The 24,418-nt window shown below is 41.4% G+C and overlaps 4 protein-coding genes across 6 annotated transcripts; 3 read left to right on the top strand and 1 right to left on the bottom strand.

The window, feature by feature from the left end:
- Positions 1 to 6,853: 6,853 nt before the first annotated feature.
- LOC117945057 (betaine--homocysteine S-methyltransferase 1-like) lies at positions 6,854 to 9,751 on the top strand. Its single transcript, XM_034872309.1, has 8 exons — positions 6,854 to 7,089; positions 7,688 to 7,820; positions 7,932 to 8,044; positions 8,205 to 8,396; positions 8,500 to 8,647; positions 8,754 to 8,936; positions 9,037 to 9,265; positions 9,374 to 9,751. Exons 1-8 carry the CDS (start codon positions 7,072 to 7,074, stop codon positions 9,561 to 9,563), a joined length of 1,206 nt encoding a protein of 401 aa, XP_034728200.1. The 5' UTR covers positions 6,854 to 7,071; the 3' UTR covers positions 9,564 to 9,751.
- Positions 9,752 to 9,959: 208 nt separating this feature from the next.
- LOC117945058 (betaine--homocysteine S-methyltransferase 1-like) lies at positions 9,960 to 14,789 on the top strand. The gene is made up of 8 exons (XM_034872310.1): positions 9,960 to 10,236; positions 11,563 to 11,695; positions 11,880 to 11,992; positions 12,239 to 12,430; positions 12,532 to 12,679; positions 13,638 to 13,820; positions 14,009 to 14,237; positions 14,358 to 14,789. Exons 1-8 carry the CDS (start codon positions 10,219 to 10,221, stop codon positions 14,533 to 14,535), a joined length of 1,194 nt encoding a protein of 397 aa, XP_034728201.1. The 5' UTR covers positions 9,960 to 10,218; the 3' UTR covers positions 14,536 to 14,789.
- Positions 14,790 to 16,259: 1,470 nt separating this feature from the next.
- On the top strand, positions 16,260 to 19,715 carry mrps36 (mitochondrial ribosomal protein S36). 3 transcript variants are annotated; one of them, XM_034872810.1, is made up of 5 exons: positions 16,260 to 16,571; positions 16,892 to 16,995; positions 18,234 to 18,297; positions 18,723 to 18,913; positions 19,216 to 19,715. In XM_034872810.1, exons 2-5 carry the CDS (start codon positions 16,942 to 16,944, stop codon positions 19,231 to 19,233), a joined length of 327 nt encoding a protein of 108 aa, XP_034728701.1. In that variant the 5' UTR covers positions 16,260 to 16,571; positions 16,892 to 16,941; the 3' UTR covers positions 19,234 to 19,715. The 3 variants fall into 3 exon arrangements, with proteins under 3 accessions (XP_034728701.1, XP_034728702.1, XP_034728700.1); XM_034872811.1 differs by having other exon boundaries at positions 16,260 to 16,574; positions 16,894 to 16,995; XM_034872809.1 differs by having other exon boundaries at positions 16,260 to 16,592; positions 16,894 to 16,995.
- A 169-nt stretch (positions 19,716 to 19,884) lies between these two features.
- Positions 19,885 to 23,326, bottom strand: pdxp (pyridoxal (pyridoxine, vitamin B6) phosphatase). Its single transcript, XM_034872808.1, has 2 exons — positions 22,530 to 23,326; positions 19,885 to 21,010 (listed from the first exon to the last, which is right to left on the bottom strand). Exons 1-2 carry the CDS (start codon positions 23,119 to 23,121, stop codon positions 20,664 to 20,666), a joined length of 939 nt encoding a protein of 312 aa, XP_034728699.1. The 5' UTR covers positions 23,122 to 23,326; the 3' UTR covers positions 19,885 to 20,663.
- Positions 23,327 to 24,418: the final 1,092 nt, after the last annotated feature.

Raw genomic sequence — 24,418 nt, 5'->3', positions numbered from 1 at the left:
GGCAGTAGCTATAGTGTATATATAGCACTAAAATCACTACAGTAAGCTTGTAATGTGCCTATTTGGACATCTTTTTCTTTCTCATTCAATTAAACACATGTAACAACTCATCCAGTGCAACTTTTGTTTGGACTATCAGAAATTATTGTTATCACAGATCCCAAAAGGTGTCAAAATTCATAAGAGTCTACTTGACATCATGACGTTTTTAGACTTTCTCCCCTGTATTTTGCAGTGTTTGTGACTGTGTAACTCAAGCATTGTGGGTTTCACCACATTGGTGTTTACTGCAATATCACTGCATGCTGTTTTTGTTTTTTTGTAAAAGCCATATACAAAACCGTAAAACACACACATACACACTCATGCATAGAGACACACACACACACACACTGCGGCAACTCCTCATCCCAGCCTGTTAACACCAGCTCTCATTTCCTCTCCAGGATGCTGCAGTGGGAGTTTGTTGAGTGCAGCTCTTCACGTCACCCTCCTGACATTCTTCAGAGCCTCAAACTTCCTACCCTACAGTTTGTCTCCTCGCTCACACGGTGCCTTGCTTCTCCACCATGGCCGAGCCTCTGTGTCATTTGGTTGGCCCTGCCTTCAGAACTTCCTCTTTCCACACCAGATCTGTCTGTGTGTCGTCCTGGTGAGAACACTGTGGGAGGCAGAACAGTCTGTAAATAGATAAGTGTGGTCGCCACAGTGCTCCGGTCTCAGGGGCAGGAAGATGTTCTTAGCTGCAGGGCAACTCCATGAGAAATGCAGACACTGGGAGAGATGATTGGGTTTGATGGGTAGTGGCTGTGGGATTATGCCATGATGCCAATCCTGGCGCATGTGTGTACAGATATGTGTGTGAAAATAAGTACTGGTATAATTATGTTGCTGTAATTGCAGTAGGGATTTAAATATATATAACTGTGCTGATTCTCAAACTACCAATGCCAGAATTTTAAGATGTAAGTGGTGCTGTGTCATATAAGTTCAAAGAAAAAGTTTATAAGTTTACAGAACATGATTTAAAAACAAACCTTGGATACTTATACATGATTGTGTCACACATACAAACTTTAGCTGTTTCAAAAAAATAAGAAAAAAGCAACAGTTCCCAACTTGGGGTAAATCTGAAGGGTCATAAGAGGTTAAATGTGATGGGGAAATAATAAAAGTGTTTGTTTGGGATATTAATGGTCTGGGAAGGATTGGTCAGTGTTGGTAGTTTTAACTTTTTTACCACTTTGCACATCTACTAATTATTCAAATTACACAATTTATATATATACTCTTTGATCGTACCTCTATAGCTCTTGGATTCCAAGGTACCAAGGTTCACAAGTAGACCTTTATTTCACAGTAAGGGGTCACAAGAAAAAAGGTTGAAAAACTACTGGTATAAAAGAGAAGGACAACAGGATTTTTTTAAGGGTTGGTTTGGTTCCCTCACAATTGTCTATCACTTGATTCAAGGCCTCTGCACAAGGTGAAGCTTTGCCTTGAATAATACAATTATTAAAGTTATTTGTTTCTTTTAAAATACCTCAAGCTCATGTTGTTGACTCGCACACGCACACACACACACACACACACACACACACACACACCTACACACACACACACCTACACACACACACACACACACACACACACACACGTAGAAACAAACCGCATAGTCCTTGAAGAAAGAATTTAGTTAATTATGACTTAAAATGCCTCAGTCCAGTGAGGTAAACATAAACATACAACAGGCAGCAGTGTGGTCACAGAGTGGCGTTTAGGAAAAAAATCCATCATTTCCATTTTTGTTTTGGGGGGGATTTCCCAGCAGAATACAGTTTGATGTTGGAAATGAGGTCACAGCGGGACACACATAAGACACAAAAAAAGTATGACATACAGGTGACACGAGACTTTGTACCACAAAAACAAAAACCCAGCAAGGACATACCAAAGCAAACAGACCCTGCTGGGACAAGCCAAGCAAATAAAGACTTTATAACACAGAGAATGCTCTGACGTCTCTGCTGTGACACATTGTCACCATGATGGATCCTGCGCACATAAAATTGTATTTAATTTGATCTAATGAACAAAAACAGCAAGGTTATTCAATCTGTGTCTGTCTCATAAGTGTGCACGCATATACCTAAAGAGGTGATCTTATATGGTGATTTTGAAGACTACTCAGCAGATGCTTTACAAACATTTTGACTCTTTGCTTATCCAAATTGTATTTTTCTGACAAACCCTTTTCTACTAATCTCAACATATTAATCAACCTACAGACGCAAGGAATGATCTAGAGCGCAGCAGCATCCACTGACTCAGTCTTAAAATCACATAAAAGATTCAAACTTAACTCTAACTAGCATCAACAGTGTTACACTGCTGCTTCTTTTGCCAAAATAGACAAAACTCTTGGATGCAGGTGACTTCATGACTCAGGTTTGGACGACACGTCTGTGGTTGCTAACACACAAAAGAAAAACAACACACACCAGCTAAATCAGTATGATATTTAAATAATGTCATTACTGAAGAATGCTTTTCACAATAATCCAGCTGTGGTGAAAACATACACACAAATGTAGATCATTGTTTTGTGATCAATGATCTAGCCAAAAGTCCAGGATTTTGTGATATATTATCTCGTACTGATTGGAGTAGCTGTGCAGTTCACTGTGAAGTCATGCTGTGAAACTCACTGTGAGATTAGAAGGAGCAGTTAAAAGATACTAAATTACTGTAAACCTTCTACAAAGTACATGTCTTCTCCCCAAGAGGTAAAGAAAAGAAGAAGGTAATGAGAAGTTGTGCCACTGCTTTATTAGAGTACACTACAAGTCAGTCAAACCATCCCTCTCTTAACTTGATGTGTCACAATATGTACTGTATGTTAACCTGTATAGCCTACGGTAGTTGTATCCAACACATTAATCTGTGTGTTCTGCACAATTCCTGATGTGCTGAAAAAAATTCAACATTGAATAAACAAATTACATTTAAACGTGGAGATTTTTTAATATACTTTGTGCACAAATGCAAGCCAAAGCCAACTTCAACTTACTTTTAAAGGGCAATTGGAAACAACAGTGGTCCCAGATTGACCTTCACAGCTTTCCACTGCCCACACTTCCGCCCAAACTCTTATCTGCATTGAACCGTCCATTTGTTCTTCTGAAACATGTGTTGTCACCTCAGTTTCAACTGGATTTAGATCTGGTGACAGCAAAGGCCTTAACATATCATGCATATCTTTGCAATAATGACCAAACCATTCATAGCATCTTATTTATGTTTCTTTGTACATAAGAGAGAAATGCCTCTGCGTTTACTGAAAAAAGTGCATTATGGTGCCCTCTTGTGTCAGAAAGCAGTATTACATTGAATCATGTCAACTACCTTGATTTTATTTACATTTAAAACTGTTTTAAAAACCTAAGAAGAAGTAGGTCATGATGAGTGGATTGCAACCAAATGATATTTCTTACCACCAGTGGTTTAATGAAACAAAAAGAGATAAGAAACATGTCAACAAAGACTACAGCAAGTTTTATTTGGAGTGCTCTCCCTCTCTTTCTTTCACTCACTCACTATCTCTCTTACTCACTCACTCACTCAGTGTGTCTATGTCTTGCTGTGGCCTACAAATCCACAAAGAATGGATAGTTTCAGCAAAATGTCTTCTTCAGCTTGAGCTGTGATTGGACCAGAGGAAGGGGTGGAGGTAAACAGAGGGCTGCAGTGGCACAGGGAGTCCCTTCACAACAGGGAGAGGAGCATGTGAAGCAACACACAAAACAGAACATGTATAAAAGTTATATAGGAAGAAAAGAAGTGGGTTAGTGCTGGCTTTACATGTTCTAATACACATAATTAAAATTTTCTGGTTCAAGGTTCAATGCATTGAGCACATGGGGAACTATCACAAACTGTACACACTCAAAACTCATGAAAATGCAATGACATAATTACAGACTTGGGTATGCTCATCGATAATCAACGTACAGCAATATTACAACAACTTGCAATGCAGTTTTCAATGCAAAACATGATCCCATTTCAAGAATGACAATTTGGGGTGCTACAACAACCTTTCTCTGTTCTACTTCTGTTGCCACCTGACCAAAGGAGCAACACTTTATCAGTTCATTAGGGGTTAATAGTTAACACCAACTTTATCAGTGTCAGCCCAGGTCATTCACACAACAAATGTGTCCTCCTGACAGAAAGAACCGGGCTTGCAAACTTGCAATTTTGTGCACCCTTTTCTTCCATTCTCATGCCTCAAATCTGGTCTTTTTCCCAGCCAGACTCACTCCCATGCCTCACCCCTTCACACATTCTGGCCCACTGTAAAGAGTTCCTCCCCCTCCAGATCAGACTTCAGCTTCAGCCTGCAAGAACTAGTTGTGGCTGCAAAGAGAAATTGTCTCTTAGTACAGCTGCTGGTCAACTCCTGATACTCTCACTGGAATAGCTGGAATAACTCAAAAGAAATGGGATATGGCTGATATAAACCATGTACATACAATTCATCTAACTGAATCTATGTTGCAACCTCACATGGTCGCACATGTATTAACTCTTAAATGGTCCAAGAGAAGGAGGAAGTGAACAAAGAAGATGTGGAAAGACAAAAAGGCACAGAGATCAAATTTTTATGTCCAAAAGAAGGTGATCACTGGAGGAAAGTAATCCCCCCAAAGAGCTTTTTTGGGTCCCCTCATGTGTGTTGCAGAAGCTTTAGGTCAGTCAACATGATGTAATGTTGGAAGTGTTCACTTTGGTGCATTCTGAAGCTCTTTTCACAACAGGCTTGTGGTTCAGTGTACACTTGGAATTTGGGGGTGTCTTCCACCATCTGCTGCCTGACTCAGCACTTCAGTGTCACTTGACACATTAGAGCTATTTCTGCCCCTCCACACAACATGCACACACTCGCAAACATGTGATCAAACGCTCAATAAAAAACCCCATGTGCACCACACATGTACATGCCACAGTTGTGCCTGAGGGTGAGAAAGGTTCCTCAGAAGGTTCCTTTTGGTGCTGCTGTGCTGTCTCGGCAAATTAAACTAATACACTTTATAGTAAACAGACCTCTCCTCTCTAAATACAACCAGTGCAAAAACATCTCAGTTGCTTGTTTGGAGAAGGTCTTTCTTCTGTATGCGTTTCTTTTAGTATGCAAGCTAGAGTCATCATCTTCCGACATCAGGTCGTGAGCCGTTTTTATCAACTTTTTTTCTTTTTGACTGCTCTATTTAGTAAATGTCTACATGCCAAATGTAACAGACTCCCAGTCTGGTGATACACAGCCCCGTTACATCAGCAGAGGGTTACATTATCTGTGAAACTTCAATTCAAGCAGATGAAATCCTGAGGGGAACTACCGATTTGAGGTGTTCTTCTGAACTCAGAACTCAAACACCTTAGTGAGGAATATCTGTTATACGCCCCATAAAACCCGATAGACCCAGAGCTGACAGAAAACAACAGGACTCTGCTGAAGGTCAATAGCCTGTATCTCTGTGTGTGTGCGTGTGTGTGTGTTTGAGTGTGTGTGTTTGTACCTGTTTTAGGACAGGAGGTGTTACTATTTGATCTGGATAAAAGCAATGATCTAAGCAGGTTTTTGTTTTCCAGGAGTAATACTGTTGTCGTTAACACAAGACAAATGGTCCAGAGAGACTCTGGTTCTAGGAAAAGCTGGACTGAAATTTTAAAAACATATCTATTAAGAGCTGTACCTAACGAGCATTGTCATTATCAATTCACTTGTTGATTATTTCTTAATTGATCGCCTGGTCTAAAAGACAAAAAAAGACCTTGCAACATCCTTGGGCCAAAGGGATGTAAAAATGTCTTCTTGTGTCCTATCAATAGTACAAAACCCAAATACATTGAATTTAATACAGTGTAGGACAAGTAAAAACATCAGATTCTCACAATGGAGAAGCTGGAACTGTCTCATTTTGGGATTTTTGCTTGGAAAAGACTTAAATAATTAACTAGTCAAAAAATACATTTTAATGTCAAACAGCTAATTGTTTAGTCACTTAATTGTTGCAGTTTTACATAGGTAATTTTATTGTCATACTTGATGACAATTTTGATGACCAATAGCAAATTTTAAGCCGTGATATTTGGTGATTTCATCACAGCCAAGGACTATATGTACGGCCCAACACAAACACTCCACACTTTTTGGGCTATTTTCTATCAGTTTGTAAGTGTTACATTTTTTTTCTGAGAAGGGAAAGATTTGATAGTAAGTGCTTCTGAATTTGCAAAGGAATTTGACGTCAAAGCTGTGATATGTGGTTTTTACAACCACGGTTATAATGATTTTATATTTAACTTGAGTTGGGATCACTGTCAGTCTTATCCATCTTGTGTCTCAAGACTGATAAGACTTAAATTGGACAGATGTGCCTAATACAAGGTTATTTCTCTAGGTGTTTGCATACAGTTCCAACTGTAAGGAGACTGTTTGTATAGTCCTTGATTGCATCAGTCATGCATTCAGGGTTACAAGAAGAAGATAACAAGCTGAATGATTTGGTTTGATGTGATCAGGCTGTGTAACCAATGACAATGTATGAACTTTTTACCACTTAGGTTCATTTGCAAGAAAACTAGTTTGCAAACTCAAAGATTACTGGTCTGTTAAACTAACCCTTCTTTTATGTGACTATCCACTGTGGCCTGCAATTTACCAGCAAAGCACAACTGGTTTGGGAGTATGTTAATGTTTAAACTAGAGATATTAATATTATTGACATGTAACTGGCAGATCTCACTTTCATATAACAAACCGAATGTCCCCATCTTACCTGAACCAACAGCTGCCCATGCCATCTTCATTGATCTGTGAACCAGATCATGTTGCACAATGTCCAAACAGACATGTGGCAATTATGAATTTGGCACCGTAGTGAAACCCTCCCAGATTCACCCAGCAGTATAAAGCTGGTTAGGAACAACAATCTGCACTCTTCAGGCCAAAAGCGGGGTTTGCTGTTACCAAGTGCTTATTGTTCTAACTGAAACTGGGAAGAAGACATGGCACCTGGCAAGAAGGTAAAATGACTCTGTCTGTAGATGATCTGCATCTATTTTACTTCAATCTCATGCTGCAGAGAACAGAGATTTTGTTGATGCAGCATGCAAATCTTACCATCATGCAATGTGAGTATGTGCTGTGGGTCATAGTTGTCCTGTTGGTTGATGGACTGCAGTGAGGAAAATGTTGTCCGTGCAGGTATCATGTGTGGGCATGCATTTGTGTGTGTGTGCATGGTTTCTGAAATAATTAGACTGAAGAGGTCACAGTTGTAGAGAGTGGATAAAAACTGTTTCGATCTTTGCACATTGGCAGCCAAACTGCAGCTTCTTTCACATACACAAACAAAATCAAAACATTTTTGATGCACACGTAGACAGTCATATATTTATTAACTGCAAACTGCAACAAATATTGCAAAACTGAGTCACATCACTCACTCAGGACTGTGCCTGTATTATATATTGTCTTTAAATCACATACATTTTATCCATCCAACTTTGCCTTCTTCCCTGCTGTATTTCCAGAGATTAAGTACAAAATATCCATAAGCTTTTACCCCATCCAGTGTAGAGCTCACATGATGTGTATGCATGGTTCCCTCCACTCCTGCAGGGTATAATAGAGCGTCTGAATGCCGGGGAGGTTGTGATCGGCGATGGAGGCTTCGTGTTTGCTCTGGAGAAAAGAGGCTACGTGAAGGCTGGGCCATGGACGCCCGAGGCTTCCGTCACACACCCTGAGGCCGGTAAGACAGCACACACACATGTTGTATCCAAAACCATGTGAAAGGAATGTGCACAGACCTAATAAAACAAAGTTGTACGTTTGAAATGACAAATCTGTGTGTTTCCATCAGTGCGGCAGCTTCACAGGGAGTTCCTGAGGGCAGGATCTAATGTCATGCAGACATTCACCTTCTACGCCAGTGATGACAAACTGGAGAACAGGGGTCAGAACTTGAGACTCTCTGTGAGTACCCAACTACAGCACTTTAAAGAAAACAGTAGCTGTAGAGATTGTACAGATCTTGCAAATTCCACTTCACTCTGATTGTGTGTTCATCAATAAACATCTTGTGTTGTACAAAGCATGGACATCAACAAACACTTGACCTGCCTCATTTTTTCAGGGGGCACAAATCAACGAGGCCGCCTGTGACCTGGCAAGGGAAGTAGCCAGCGAAGGAGACGCAATGGTAGCTGGTGGAGTGTCGCAGACTCCATCCTACCTGAGCTGCAAGAGTGAGATAGAAGTAAAGGCCATCTTCAAGAAACAGCTTGAAGTGTTTATGAAGAAGAATGTAGATTTCCTGATTGCTGAGGTAGATTCATGTCTTATTTTGAGTCATGTCACATTGATGCTACTTTAATCTGAAATATGATTAGTGGAGCATAGTGGTGACTGTGTTGTTTCTGTCATTGCAGTACTTTGAGCATGTTGAGGAGGCGGAGTGGGCCGTGCAGGTGCTGAAGACCAGCGGAAAGCCTGTAGCTGCTTCTTTGTGCATCGGACCAGAGGGAGACATGCACGGTGTCTCACCTGGAGAGTGTGCTGTCAGGCTGGTGAAGGCTGGTACGTATTTAATTTGCCCCGCATGATCTCAGGCTTTATCCTTTGGTTTCCTTAATTAAAAAGTTAGCTTTGTTCTCTTACATGACACTTTCCCTTTGTTTTCCAGGTGCCCAGATTGTTGGTGTCAACTGCCATTTTGACCCAATGACCTGCGTGAAGACTGTTAAGATGATGAAGGAGGGAGTGGATAAGGCCAGGCTGAAGGCTCACTACATGGTGCAGCCCCTGGCATACCACACCCCCGACTGCAACTGTCAGGGATTCATCGATCTGCCAGAATTTCCCTTCGGTAATATGTTCTTCTTGGACATTAAAATAAAAAAAACATCACCAGCTGACAGCCCTGTAGTTGGTAGCTTTTCACAATTGTCTACTTTTTTCTTCGTCAGCCCTGGAGCCCAGGACCTTGACCCGCTGGGACATGCACACGTATGCCAGAGAGGCCTACAAGGCTGGCATCCGCTTCATTGGTGGCTGCTGTGGGTTTGAGCCTTATCACATCAGGGCGATATCAGAAGAGCTGGGCCCTGAGAGAGGGATAATGCCCCCTGCCTCCGAAAAACATGGAATGTGGGGTGCTGGTCTGGAGATGCACACAAAACCCTGGGTCAGAGCCAGGTAAACCATTCAAAGCATTCAATATACTGAAAGGCACACAATTTAATGAATAACATTATTTGGTGCATTTTTATTCTCTGTATTAACCTGCATCTTTACCCCCTCTAGGGCCCGTCGTGACTACTGGGAGCATCTCTCTCCCGCATCGGGCCGCCCAACTTGCCCGTCCATGTCCACACCAGAGGGCTGGGGTGTGACCAAGGGCCACGCTGACCTGCTGCAGCACAAAGAGGCCACCAGCACCCAGGAAATGAAGCACCTGCTGGAGATGCAGAAGAAGGCCAAGTCCTCCACATGAGCCAGATAAAGCAAGAACACCAAGGCACCAATCCCTTCAGTCAGACAACCAGAGAGGAACAAGGAGCAAGGAGTGAAGTCTTTCCAAGTTCAGTTTGAAGATTTAAAAAAAGCACTTGTAACAGCAATGCTCCACTTGTGGAGTATTACTATGTAAACCCCAAACAATAAACCTGAGTATGTAACTTAGTTTTGGTGCTATGTGTAGTCACTGTTGAATGATTACTATTGGACTGCTACAACAAACACACACCATGCAAAGAGCATAAAAAACAATGTCTGTAACTATAAATATGTCACACATTGATGTGACTCAGTCCTTACTAATTTGTTAAAAGTGCCTGTCTACTGTCAAGTTGGACTTTGTAAGTTTGTCTATTCAGGGTCCAAAAAACAGGAACCCACAAACTTACAGTAGGACAGACAAACACACTTACAAACATAATCGCACACAATACTATCATTCAGTTAAAGAGGGCAGGGAAATGAGTAAACATTGCAGTTTTGCAACTTGGCAGCTGCCAATCAGAGCAGCCCTACCCAGACCCCTCCCCTGCTTGAAAGAGATTTAAAGTGGCCTTCTGCTCAACTGTAATGTAGCTCCAGCCTCTCAAAACCTAAGCAAGTAGGTAAGGGATCCACACAGCTGCAGGACCATGGCACCAGGAAAGAAGGTATGTGTGAACTTATGTCAAACTGCCAAGCATGCTATCAGGACTGTCCTGCAAAAAAGCCATGATGCAAGGAATTAAAACTGGTAGTTTTGGGGAATGAAGAATCATAACATGTCTGATGTCTAATTGTGAAGTCTCTTGAGCTCCAAGGTGAAGACTTGGCAGGTTTTAAAAATGTTGTGTCTGAGATCTATCCCGATGCACTGGAGGTAAATGGTTGAAGTGGGGAGACCGCGGGACATACTCTGCTGCATATTTATGGTTGTGTTTTTGTGTGGTGTGTATTCTGGGCAGAGGGATATAGTCTTTCTAATGCATCTTATGCACAACTGGCATGTGAGTGTTATGTGTGTGACCACTGAAGCTCTAAACTGTTCATGAAGACATAAGACCAGTAAAACCACTCTTTATTTAGTTATAAAAAGTGACTTAAAAAGACGTTGGGATAAAAACTCCTCTGAAACGCTCATTGTAGACTCTCAACGTTTTATAGATGCTGATTATAACAATTGTATTTGTTCTTAAAATTAGTTAAGAGCAGAGGAATTACTTTTTATCACTGTTGTATTCCTATTTTAGATTATCCAGAAATTGTTACAGTTTTACGTGTGGATTTTTTTTGATAAGCTACAGGGAAAGACTCTGTTCTCATTCGGACTCAGTGTTGTCTAACCCGAGGAGGATCTGGTGAGGGTTCATAACACCAGGTGGAGCTTTTCTCAAATTCAAATGCGTGAAACAAACAATTATCAAGTTCTATTGGCAGTGAATTCAAACTTATTACAGTGATATACTAAACAGTTTACACTCCATGAATGAATTTGGATGCAATTACATTTTGCCGACACAGTCTAAAATGTAATGGATAAACATCATTTATGTTTAGTATTTTCAAATTGATAATCTGATATTTTTTTACTTTGACAGCCAAGCACGTTGGAATCAAATGTTCAGGTCTATCAGACAGAAGGAGAAGTGCAGCTGTTCTCTGACATGTGCTGCTGTCTTGATGAATCAGGGTCACTGAGAGAAGAGGGAATGTAGCCCTGGATTTGGGAAACCGCAATGTATGCGCATAGATTTTTATTTCTAGTGTTTACATTCTTCTGGCCTAATTGGCATTTATTAAGAGTCAGTGTGACCGGAGTTTGGCTAAAATGCCATATGCAGCCTTTACTAGAAAACGTAGTATGATACTGGTGTCAAATAGTGTCCCTTTAAATGTAGACCTGCAGACCCTTTGGCCTCAGTGGCTCATCTGCAGCCTCACTGGTATTCTTATTTCATCTCAGTTATTCTAAGCTTACATTGAAACCATTATCACAGGGAATCTTGGAGCGTCTTGACGCTGGGGAGGTTGTGATTGGCGATGGAGGTTTTGTGTTTGCCCTGGAGAAGAGAGGCTACGTGAAGGCCGGTCCCTGGACCCCTGAAGCCGCCGCAGAGCACCCTGAAGCAGGTGAGGACACGCCATTTTACCAACTTTAGTACTTCAAAAGTTTAAAATTTAAATTAAAACGGCTTCTTGTCATCATCTGCAGGTGTTCCCTGCAAATTACCCTTCCTTCTGCTTTATGTGTCACAGTTCACATTTATTTTCTTGTAAACCTTATCATGCAAATTAATTTGATTGATGATTTCAGTGCGACAGCTGCACAGGGAGTTCCTAAGGGCCGGGTCCAATGTTATGCAGACCTTCACCTTCTACGCCAGTGATGACAAACTGGAGAACAGAGGCAACAAAGTCACCTTCACTGTAAGTTAAATGGGACATCACAGCCCTTTCATACCTTCAAACAGTGACTAAAATGACTCAAACCAGTAACAATGTTGAGAGTTAAAGTAAAAAAATGTGGAAGCAATGCTTGTCAGCAGCATCTATAAACTGGTAATCTCAATTTCCACTCTTCGTAGAAACACTAGTGATGGTACGTTTATGTGTATCAGGGTTGTGATTTTGAGTCTCCCCTTTGTTTCATTATGATTTGGCTTCGTTCTGCAGGGAGCTCAGATCAACGAGGCCGCATGCGATTTGGCCCGTGAGGTTGCAAACGAGGGCGACGCTCTGGTTGCCGGGGGAGTTTGTCAGACTCCATCCTACCTGAGCTGCAAGAGTGACACAGAGGTGAAAAGCATCTTGAAGAAACAGCTGGATGTTTTCATCAAGAAAAACGTAGACTTCCTGATTGCTGAGGTAGATTTTTTTAACCACTTTGCCAAATTTAATTTCAACATTTTATGCATTTTTTTGTGGATGCTCTCAAGTATGAAAGTAATGATGTCTTTGTCCTGCAGTACTTTGAGCATGTTGAAGAAGCCGTGTGGGCTGTGGAGGTGCTGAAGGAGACAGGGAAGCCTGTGGCTGCTACCATGTGCATCGGCCCAGACGGAGACATGCACGGTGTCTCACCTGAAGAGTGTGCTGTTAGGCTGGTAAAAGCAGGTGGGTACAGTCTTCTTTAAAGGTCCCATTGCATGAAAATTTCACTTTGTGATGTTTTATTTAACAGATATATGCCTTCCCCCAGCCTGCCCATGGTCCCCTAGTGGCTAGAGAGAGAGACAGGTGTACCCCCCCAGCCCTGGGTATGCTGTTCTAACTTTAAGAAAATGAAAGCTCAGATGGCCGATCTGGAATCTTGTACCTTATGGGGTCACAAGGGGCAAGGTTACTTACCCTTTCTCTGCTTTGCCTACCCAAAGAATTTGGCCCACCAATGAGAGAGAGACATCGTGTCTTTCAAACGAGCAAAGTGGCAGCTGGTCAAGGCCACACCCCCAGCCTCCACCTTGCCCCCCCACCCTCCTCAAAAGCTTCAGACACAGAAACGGCACACACTAAGGAAAGCTCATTGCGAGACTGACTGTAGTCATTTTGCACCAAGGCGAAAATTTGGTATTAGGGGACCACTAAGGTCTATATAAAGTATCCAAAAAGCACCATGTCATGGGACCTTCACTGTACTGATGGTAACTTGTTATAACTGAAAGTAAATGTTAGAGAAGCATGAAATGTGTCAGTTCACTTTAAACTTGTTGAAATGGACTCATGTTGTCTTCTCTGTGTGACTCACTAGGCAATGTTTCCTGTAATGGCAAGGACACGATTTCTAACCGGTAGACATCAAATGAGACACATCTGTTTGTAGTCTACTGGTATTATGAATTATTAACTGGGACCAGCTGACATGTCAAAACTGTTTCTGGCAGTTGCTTTGTTGAGTCCCCAGCACCAAAATGTTAATCATTTTAGGACTCAGCCAAATTCGAAATGTCTTATAGATTTAACCTAAACCTTGCAACCACAACTGCAAACCACAGTTGGTGTTGTCTCTTGAACCAGTGTTCTTTCTTTGCTTATCTGTGACATTCAGCTCACACCAATGTGTGTCCTTATGTAGGTGCCCAGATTGTTGGAGTCAACTGCCACTTTGACCCCCTGACCTGCGTGAAAACTGTCAAAATGATGAAGGAGGGAGTGGAGAAGGCCGGGCTGAAGGCTCACTACATGGTACAGCCCCTGGCATACCACACCCCCGACTGCAACTGTCAGGGATTCATCGATCTGCCAGAATTTCCCTTTGGTAATAATAGACTGTGCTACATTTAAATTTGACCATTTAATTAATGTAATCATTTATAGAATTATTTTCTCACTATGCTGCTGGTGTACTGCATCACATTGTAGCAAGTTCAAGCATTCGACACTTAAATAGGCAATTTCATCATGAGCAACCACCCTGCAATCAAATGTGTGTAAATCTTCTCTCAGGTCTGGAGCCCAGGATCCTGTCCCGCTGGGACATGCACAAGTATGCCAGAGAAGCTTACAATGCTGGCATTCGCTTCATTGGTGGCTGCTGTGGATTTGAGCCTTATCACATCAGGGCAGTGGCAGAGGAGCTGGGCCCAGAGAGAGGCTTCCTCCCAGCCGCGTCAGAGAAACACGGCAACTGGGGCGCTGGTCTGGAGATGCACACCAAGCCGTGGGTCAGAGCCAGGTCAGAGCCAACTTTTAATCTGTCACTGAAAAACTATAAATATGCACTTAAGTTAAATGTGAAATATTGGCGCGTCAGCGCCAGTGAGTACTAATTACAATTACTTTTTGTCTCTTCTAGAGCCCGACGTGACTACTGGGAGAATTTGAAGCCAGCCTCTGGTCGTCCACTGTGTCCGTCCATGTCTACCCCTGATGGCTGGGGTGTTACCAAGGGCCACAATGATCTCATGCAGCAGAAAGAGGCCACTTCTCAGGACCAACTCAAACAGCTGTTCGACAGGTCAAAGAGCCACTGAGTCAGTCTGTCTCCTTCGGACAGAGTCAACTGACACTGCACAGTGGTGTACACTATCTTTAAACAGTGCTGCACCTAACACACATGTCAGGGGCCAAATGTTCACTTGAGACAGTCACTGTGGAATCTACTGACTGTAAAACTGTAATTAAGGTGTGGCCCAGTAGTGTCTTAAGGCAGGAGTCGGCCCATGTTAAAATCAGGACCTTTTTGTTTTCCAGAACTCTGGACCAGATAATAAAAAAAATTATCTAAAAAAATTGACTGTTGAGTTGTAGTTTCTTGCTGTGGATGGGTGGGTGGATGTCTGTCCATTAGTTCTATGTAGATATGTGATAACTATGACACCATGCACGCAAACATATTTACAATTGGATAGAACTATTATGCAGGGGAGAATATAGTACAGACTTAATAGTCATGAAACAGAGAAAAGCTTCAATGCAATGACAAGTATCCTTCAATGAATAGGCCAATGTTAGTGAGGCAACATTTAACAACACACACACATTAACATTTTAACACTCAAGTGTCTCTCTGCAGTCTGCACAATATAATGTCTATGTTTATGAACATGGATAAAGGTTTAGAAAGCCCCTAATCTCACACTGGTTCAAGGGTTGGAGATAGGCTTCATTACGTATGAACATGGAATCACACGAGTAAACATAAGACACCAAACATCACAAGGCTTTAGAGAATCATGCAACTGTTGATTGATCCAGTAGATGGCGGTGTTGCGATATCATGGTCCATACGCTTGACCCCACTGTTTGTACAAAGAGCCATTATAGGAAAGATGTTCCACCAGTTAGCAGTAGTGGTAAAACATGTGACTGTGTCCTTTTATTTTTATTTTAGAGCTATCCTTTAGTCCAAGTGTTTTCTGAATTTTACATTCCACAAGACCTTCCGTACAGTATTTTCTGTTCAGTTTCTGTTTTTATCTTTTGTGTTAAAGGGGCACTACACTGACTTTACCCTTCACTAAGTATGTTCAAAAAATTGTTAAAAACAAGTATTTCATGACTCTGGTGATGTCATCAGGGTTAGGCTATCTCACGTTGGGCTTGACCTTTTAAAAGCAAGTCTGCCTTACATTTAGGGGCTGGAGTTTACAAGCCATTCACATTTACCAATCAGGGAGGGCCCAAAGATGCTATTACAGGATACAGGATTTTAACCCGTAAGGCCACCTACACATGATTAGCGGTCAACCCGTTCTGTGTTTGCTGTGCCATTGTCTTCCTGTGGAGAGACAGTGGCGACAACTCAGAGGAAGTGCCAACCTTGGCGTGGCTCACTGTTTGAAACTGCCACTAGCTGGGCGGCGCTTTGCATCTGTGGTCATGTGTGGGCAGCTTAATAAGGACAAAAACTCATGAGACGCTCCCTCTGCTGCTTTGATTTAGACCATTGTTGGTTAAAATAACAATAATACTAAAATCTGTCTCTCTGTATCCTGATCCTAAACATTATGGAAGAAAAGTTAAGATATACTTAATTAGACTACCTTGTATTAACACTGTAATCATATAGTTAGATAATTTCATGTTCATCTCCTGCTGCATGAGAGAGTCGTGCTCTAACTTGATTATGTATGAAGCGCACTGTGAGTTTTCAGATGGTGACACATCTTTTTGTGTAGAAGATCTCTGCTGCTTTCCTCGCCATTGATTGGACAAGCCAGGCGCACTTGACCTTTTTTTCTAAGGCGGAGTGAAATTATGATATTTGTCTTTGCCCTAGCACAGTAGTCTGTATAGACATTTTAAGGAATCTCACAGATTATATCATTGCTATTTAATAGCTTTATAAGAAATATAAACCAGCCTTGAGCCTTGCCTGACCACGACTGGTTGTCCTTTATGCGGATTAAGTCTTTTATTGGTCTATTTTTGTATGTGGCTTTTTGACAAGAGGCTAAATTGACGTGACGTACGGAATGATAGGGCTGCAGTATGGCCTGACGATTTGACCTCGCAGGACGATCACCGGGTCAACACATCTCTCGTTTGTTGTCCATTATCCCCAAAAAAGGTAAAGACAAAACTAGAGGTAAGGTATGGCTAATGAAAGACTACAAATGTAGCTTTATTATGAATCTTCTAGTCTTAAATACACGCATTATGAAGTTTAATATTCTTGCTGTCCCGTTTAAAGCTCAATCCCTACCGATGCCATGTGTTGAAGACTATAAGCGGCATCAATCTTCCTGCACCATTACCGTGAACTGCATTCTCTGTTTGTGTGTGTGTGTGTGTGTGTGTGTGGGCACGTGTGTGTGTGTGTGTGTGTGTGTGGGGTGTAGACTTCACTGTTTATAATGACAGCAGGGACATCTTGTGGTGTGTTTCAGCAGCTACAAGGAGCTTCTTTATACCGGAAGTGGTCCTGCGAGGTCGTCATGGGAAGCAAAGTCAGCTCCAAAATGGCAGCACCCGCAGCCCGAGTTATCCAGGTAATGTTGCCCCTGAGATTGTAAATACCGTAGACATCAGGGTGTTGAGGTGAGATATACGATGTCAAGTAAATATCTAGAATTTCTATTGTTCTGAACAGTTGAGGACTTATAAGTGAGGCGTTTCTTTGGGTGACAAGTACCGTCGTAACGTTACCCTTGTTGATGTCCTTGTTTAACCGCAAAGCACAGACATGTAGCTAATAATGTTGAGACAGAAGCAGAAAAGGCTTACAGACTAAATTCGTCTAATGTTTTTAATTTTTATTTATTTGACAGTGCCGTTTTCTCAGTTTGTCACAGCTGTTTGCTGGACTCCGGGCTGTTCTGGATGTAATGTTAGCTTGATAGATAGAAGTTTAGCTTGTTACATAGTTGTTAGGAGTAAGACAGAAAGTTGTTGTTGACTCACTATTAGTCATCTTGTTCTCTTCTCTCGCTCAATGACAAAAATCTGTTGACTTTTTGATTTAAAAAAATGCTTGTCAAAAATGTTATCAGGCTAAGTTGCTGTCTTTTAATGCTTTTACATTTGTTCAGTGCAAAACCCACATACATTAACATTTACTTTGACAATGTAAACTGAATTCTGTCATTATGCAAGATCAAACGGAAACAATAGCATTTTTTTTTCATTTGAGAAGCTAGGACCAGGACACCTAAATGCTTACACCATTCATCAATTCTCAAAATAGTTTTATGTCATGATTGGTGTTTCAGTCATATTATGGATCAAAGTTACTGTCATCATATGTACTTTCTGTGTGAGTCTCGTGTCACAATCTAAGGCTATGCTCATTATTGAAGCGTTTCAGTTTAATCACCAAAAATACTAGTCATTGTCAAGCTTTAAAAGAAACAAGGTCCCAGTTACCCAGGTAATCTAGCTCTTTGCACTTGCTGTGAAAGGTTAAAACAAATCTTTCCACACTGAGGTAGGAAACTATCCTGAAAAACAAGCTCATTCTTAAGGGACAAGTTGCTTTGGACGTTTATTTTTCAGCTTCTTTTTAGCACCGCAAACATCTGTTTACAATCACTGTATATGGTTTATCAGCCTAAAAAAAAATACCTAAAGAATTTGGACGAATACCTAAAAAATAAAATAAAACCCAAACTATCTGAATGCTGCCTGCTGGAAATACTTCATGAGGGAAATGGAACAATATCTTTTTGTTTAGGGTTAATTGGCCCATTAATTCACACAGCTGTTTGTTATAATGCATGTGTGTTTGCAGGCTGTTCGGCCTCACGCTCCTTTGATCAAGTTCCCCAAAAGACAAGACGTAGCAAGGCCCAATGGTGAGTATTAGGAAAGTGAATGCCAGATAGTTGACATAACATAAGTGAAGGAACCCACACTAAAATAAACTCTTGATGATGTAAGCTGTAACTGTTATTATTTGATGGTGTATTTTCTCTTTCTGTGACGGATGTCAACATAACATTTGGTTGATATACGTAGGCCTACTGTCTTCACACAATGTAACGGTAGATTTTACTTGAACAACTCAAATTTGAACCTACACCTTGGCCTATATATGAACTGTGGCTTTTAGACATTAGTCTGTTAGGTGAAACTCAACAGTCATCTAAAGAAAACATTTAGCTAGGATTTAGTTGATTTTGCTCTAGAAAATTAGCTTTTACTTTGTACCAATTTCTGATTTCTGGTAATGTTTCCTGAGTGCTTCTTGTGTTGACTTCTCCCCTCGTTTGTTTTCCAGTTCAAGAGGCATTGAAAACGTTAGCAGTAAACGTCTCACCACACAACGCACCAGCGCCGCCTCCTTTATCAAGACCTCATGTACCTTTGACCCCCGTTTCTGGCACGCCAGACACTCTCGCCTCTGTTCAGCTACTACCTGCAAGGTACCGAAGGAGACCGATGGCGGTGGATGAAATGGACTACATCCAGGTGACGGATCACATACATCTTAAACTCAGAACACTTCACTGACAATTTGGCCTTTTAACTTTTTTTTAAAGTTTTTTTTAACTTTTCATTGGTACTGTATGTATAGTTTGCTCTGACGTAAAGGAATTCTAATCAAACATAGTTGCAGAAACTGAAATGTAAACATAAGTAACGTTAGACTTTTTAGAGAGAGTGGATGTGCAGTGTCATGTATGAGGACCTTTCATGCCATGTTTCTTATGGGTAAATATAAGTTTGTTTTTCATACAGATTCTCATTCTTTTGTTATTTCTTCTTCACAGCGTGGTGGACCAGAGTGACGTGAAGCGACTCAATCACTTCAACCAAAGTCCTTGTCTGTTGGAGATCAGTGTCTTTAACTCTGTTCCTCAGCACAAGAGATTATATTGCCACATGGGACATGATGTAGAATAAAGTATTGCATAAAGCCCATTAAAATGTACATATGTTTATTTTTTTTGATGTAATTGTATTTTAAGTCCATACTAAAGGGATATCTTCAGCAAGCTCTAACAATAGCGTCTAGTGTTTTCTTATTTACTATTCCTTACAGGTTTGTTTTTGTTAAACCTTGTTTCAACATTACACCAGCTTAACCCAACATAAGATGGTTTTAATGTAGTCATATTCGGAGCTTCACTGCAACACCACAACATCTAAATCAAAGCATGAGGCTCAGTTACATAGAAAATGATGTGGAAGTTTCTTTGCTTTTTCATGCCTTTCACTAACTGATCTGTTTGTTGGAACTAAACCAAGCTGAAGTGATGCTGGATATCAAGTTGCAATAGTACTGAAGTGGTGTGAACTACTACTGGATTTAAATGATTAAAGGAATATTGTATTTTGATTGTGGCGTTCTTATCATGCTTGATGTAGATACGGAGACACAAAACAAGCAGAAGATAAGGACATTTGTTACAAGTTGTCTTCAACAGATATACAAATCGTTAAGGATTTATTTTAGGTATTTATTGTCGTAACCGTCGCTGACATGCTCTATATGGTAATCATTGACAACATTGAAATTTCACAACAGAGCAGTATGACTGGCCACCATTAATGTGTAACTGGTTTGCTAACTATGAGATTTAGTAAACTGTTAAGTACTCAGATGAATATTGGCACAAGTAGTACAGACATGATAGAAACGTAAATATACACTTCATCTGTCTGACTGGCAGATTGTCATCTCAGTCTCCAGTAGAGCTGAGAAAAGATCACAGCTTTTAATCTCCTCTTTCCATGAATTTATCAAGGAGAAGTCATACCCAGGCAATTACATATGAGGAAACAATTCTGCAAGGACAATGTCAGCCTTCTGGCAAAAAACAACACTAACCAGCTCCTAAACACATTCATTCCGTTACAGAACAATTCATGGCTTTACAAAAATACCTCTGGATTTTCAAAACCCAATATCAAACAAGACAGATTTTTGAAGAAGAGAGTGCAGTATATTCATATATTAAACACTTACAGCAACAAGGGACTGTCAAATCACAAATGGGCACAACACTAGAAACAATGAAGTATACACTGAATTACTCAGATTATTTTATATGCTGTCCTACGAATGTCTTGGTCAACAAACAGAGCCTTGTTACTGGGGAACATTTCTAGATTTTGATAATTGTTGATAGGTATTTAGTTTTTGCAAATTCCAGACTAAACATTGCACTTGCAGTAGATAGCAATCTATGCTCTGCACTGGAGGCAAGAGGATTTGTCAGTTGCTCTGTTCGTCCAGTTCCTCAAAAGCAGGTAAGAAATCAGCAATGGTGTCCACCACGTAATCGGGCACCAAGCTGTGGTTGGTGGTCAGCTCACTATTCCTGTACTCCTGGGCCTTCTCAATCTGAGACACACCAGTGAGAGTGAGCATGGTGTCGAGGCCGCAGTTGGACCCGAACAGCATGTCTATCTCTAGGCGGTCCCCAATCATCAGGCACTGGGCGGGGTCCACCCCGCTGAACTGACTGGAGATGCACTCGAACATGAAGCGGCTAGGCTTACCAATCACAGTGGCCTTGCGACCTGAGGAAACCTCCAGGGCTGCAATGAGGGACCCAGAACCTGCCGGAGTAAACATGAGACAAAAGGTTAAAATTACAGTGAATTCTTAGGACACATCCTCTTCTCCAATCACCCAGTAACCTGTCTCCTTCAAGTATGTTTGGGTATAATGTGATATTGTGTGTTATGCATCACTGGGGCTGGGCAGATATGATACTCTTGACCAAATACATTGATTTCAATATTGCGATGATATTGTAGGGTTGACAATTGGTGCTGTCCCAAAATATGTTTTACAATGAGATTTTAGATAAATCATCAATAATGTAAACAGTTTCAATGAAATGTATAGTATATTTTTCAGCTATATACTATATATGCTACATGACTTTACAAAAATAGTGAGGTGTTAAAACAAATGCAATTCTTTAATTGATATCACCTCAAAATGTTTCACAACACATTTGCTCATAAAACTGAGTTTGTGTTTGTTTTTATCAATTTAGACAACGTAACGATATCTCGATATGATTTCATCACGATATAATTCCATTGACAGATGTTAAATTATCATACTAAATTTTCACAGAGCCCTATGCAATAATTATCTACAGTGCCCGTGTGCCTGAAGGCCGCATTGACCCAAAACAAAAGATTGATGGAGAGAGATTTATTTGGGCAGTGATGATTAACGGTTTTAGTACTGTGACTATGATTTTGTATGTGCTCGTCTACTACTAATCATATAAAGTGCATGACCTATCTACAGCCTAATCTGTTCAATACTTTTGGGAGCATTTTTGTCTTTAAAGCAACAGTAAGGTGGTGACAGGAAATGAGGGGAGAGATCAAGGAGGGATGACATGCAGCAAAAGGCCGCAGGCTGGACTTAAACCAGGATTTTTGCAATTAAATGAGCCTTGAAAACTTAAACCGTCCCATTTTCACCTGATATGGAGACCCTGCAAAATTGTTTTAATACCTTTAGTATCTCAGTTCATGTTGCACTTAGATGATATTCATACCTAAAAACATTTGTGTTTAATCAAATCTGAGGCCAGGTGGTGTTTAAGCACATGTTTACTGGATAATACTGGGGAGTATACTGTAATGAAACTGCTATGTGTAGTCCGTAGCGTGCACTGTTAATGGTGATGGGGTGCATAAACAATGCACATAGAGTAAGAAGAATGATAGTCAATGGGGACCTCCCTATTCAGCCATCATCACAGTAAACACCACGTCTATTTGTATTTTAAACAAAACAAGTGTGTAACTCAGCAGATACGCAACTGTTGAAACTATTTTGTTCATTCTTGAGAGGAACATTGGAGATTTATAAACACTCTTCTACACATATATATCACAAAACACTACAGCTGATAAATATTCTATAAAAAAAACATGAAATAATACTTCTGTTGCAGCTTACATTTTGTGAAACTGGAGTTGTATCACATTAAAGGGATTTACTAACTTACAATATAGATTTACTGTAGTAGTTTAAGTATGCAATGTGCAGCTGTCAAATTAGCCCTTATCCTAAACTTCCAATGAGTGAGCCTCATCACCACCATACCTGGCAGTATTCTTCCACTAGACAGAGGGTGCCACGGGTCGTTGTCTGTAGCCAGGAACAGACAGTCCGGGTCCCTCAGGTAGCACGAGGCTTTGGCCAGTTTGAGAAAAGTCATTTTATCGTCATGTCCCACTAGCACTGCCTTGACGTCCGGAGCCAGAGGGCAGTCGTAGATGGTGGCGTCCGGATCGTCTGCCTCCGCCACGCAGGGGATGCCCGCCTCATCCAGCTCTCTGCGCAGTCCGTCGCAGCCCATGACAAACACCTGGCCGCGGATCTTGACGACGTCTCTCAGGTAGAGAGCCGAGCAGTACGACGAGCTGAAGATCTGTTCTAGTATCACGTCGGTGAAGCCCAGCCGGCAGAACTTGTGCACATAACTCTCCCGGGCCCTGGTGCAGTTGTTGGTGACGAACACTACGTTTTTGCCGTGCCGAATCAACGAATTCACCACCTTCGCCGCGCCCGTTATCGCCTGCTCTCCGTGCCATAAGACCCCGTCGCAGTCGAGGAGAATGAAGTCCTTCGCGTCCAGCAGATTTCTAATCTGCGGACCTCGAATTTTCTGGCAGGCTTTGAAGGCGCCTGCCATTCCGGCTTTTTCCTCGGCTTCTTCCGTGTTTCACCTGCTAGTGGTTCCACATGTCAACGGCTGGTGCATAATGTAGTAAAGCCAGCTGGTAAAACGATATGAAAACAAATCAATGTCAACAAATCACATTGCGGAGTCCTCGCTTGGTACGGTTACATACACGGACAGCGAGCTACATAAACAATTGACGTATATCCACGCCCACATTCTCAACACTGACCAATCAAACGGCGGCATTCTAACCAATCAGGTTTGTATGTATCACACGACTTTTATGAGCAACGACACTATCCTCTAAAAATTACATTGCGCCCCCTTGGCAACTGATGGACTCTTAAATATGACTTTATTTTATAATTTTAACATACATCACCTCTTAATAACAGAGCTACGCCGAATAAAAATAAAGAGTGGTGGAACAGGTACTCGCATCCTTTATACTTAAATTAAAGTAGCAATTTCAATTTCAATTCAGTTCAATTTTATTTAGAGTATCAAACATAAGTAATCTTGAGACACTTAGAGATAGAGTAGGTCTAGACCACACTCTATAATTTCCAAAGCTCCAACAATTCTAGTAATTCCACCAAGAGCAAGCTGTAAGACAGTGGAGAGGAAAAACTTCCTTTTAGGAAGAAACCTGGGACAGACCATAGACCGTATATTATTGATATTAACGGTCTATGGGACAGACCCAGGCTCTTTGTAGGTGGTGTCTGATGGTGCCAGTCGGGGGTGTGATGCACAGTGTCAGTAATAGTTACAATAAAGATAATGGAACAGTGGCTACAAATGGTAGTCGTAGCAGTTCATGTCATAGCAGGGCACTGCAGAGTGGGACAGGGCGTAGCATGTTATAGCAGAGTATAGGTGGACATAGCGGGATGCTGCAGTGTTCAGCAGGGAGCAGCTGGGCATTGCAGAGTGTAGCAGGGTACAGCAGGGTGCAGCCGGGGGTGCAGCAGGCCCATGGCGACAGCTGCAACCAAGATCTTGTGCCATCCTAATCCAGGATAGTATGCCGGGAAATAAAATATATAAGGACTCCGGGAAGTAAACTTCTCAGAGCTATGTTAGTAACAAGCATAACTGGGACTGAATGCACACAAATGGAAAAGGACAGGAGAGCAGCTCGGTGTGTCAAAGGAAGGAAAAGAAATCCCCCGGCAGTCTAGAACTACACTCACCGGCCACTTTATTAGGTACACCTGTCCAACTACTCGTTACCACTTAATTTCTAAGCAGCCAATCACATGGCGGCAACTCAGTGCATTTAGGCATGTAGACATGGTCAAGA

This window comes from Etheostoma cragini, chromosome 5, assembly GCF_013103735.1.
Source record: "Etheostoma cragini isolate CJK2018 chromosome 5, CSU_Ecrag_1.0, whole genome shotgun sequence".
Lineage (NCBI taxonomy): Eukaryota > Metazoa > Chordata > Actinopteri > Perciformes > Percidae > Etheostoma > Etheostoma cragini.
Note: the sequence above shows the minus strand (reverse complement) of the source record. Positions and strands in the feature narration are given on the sequence as shown.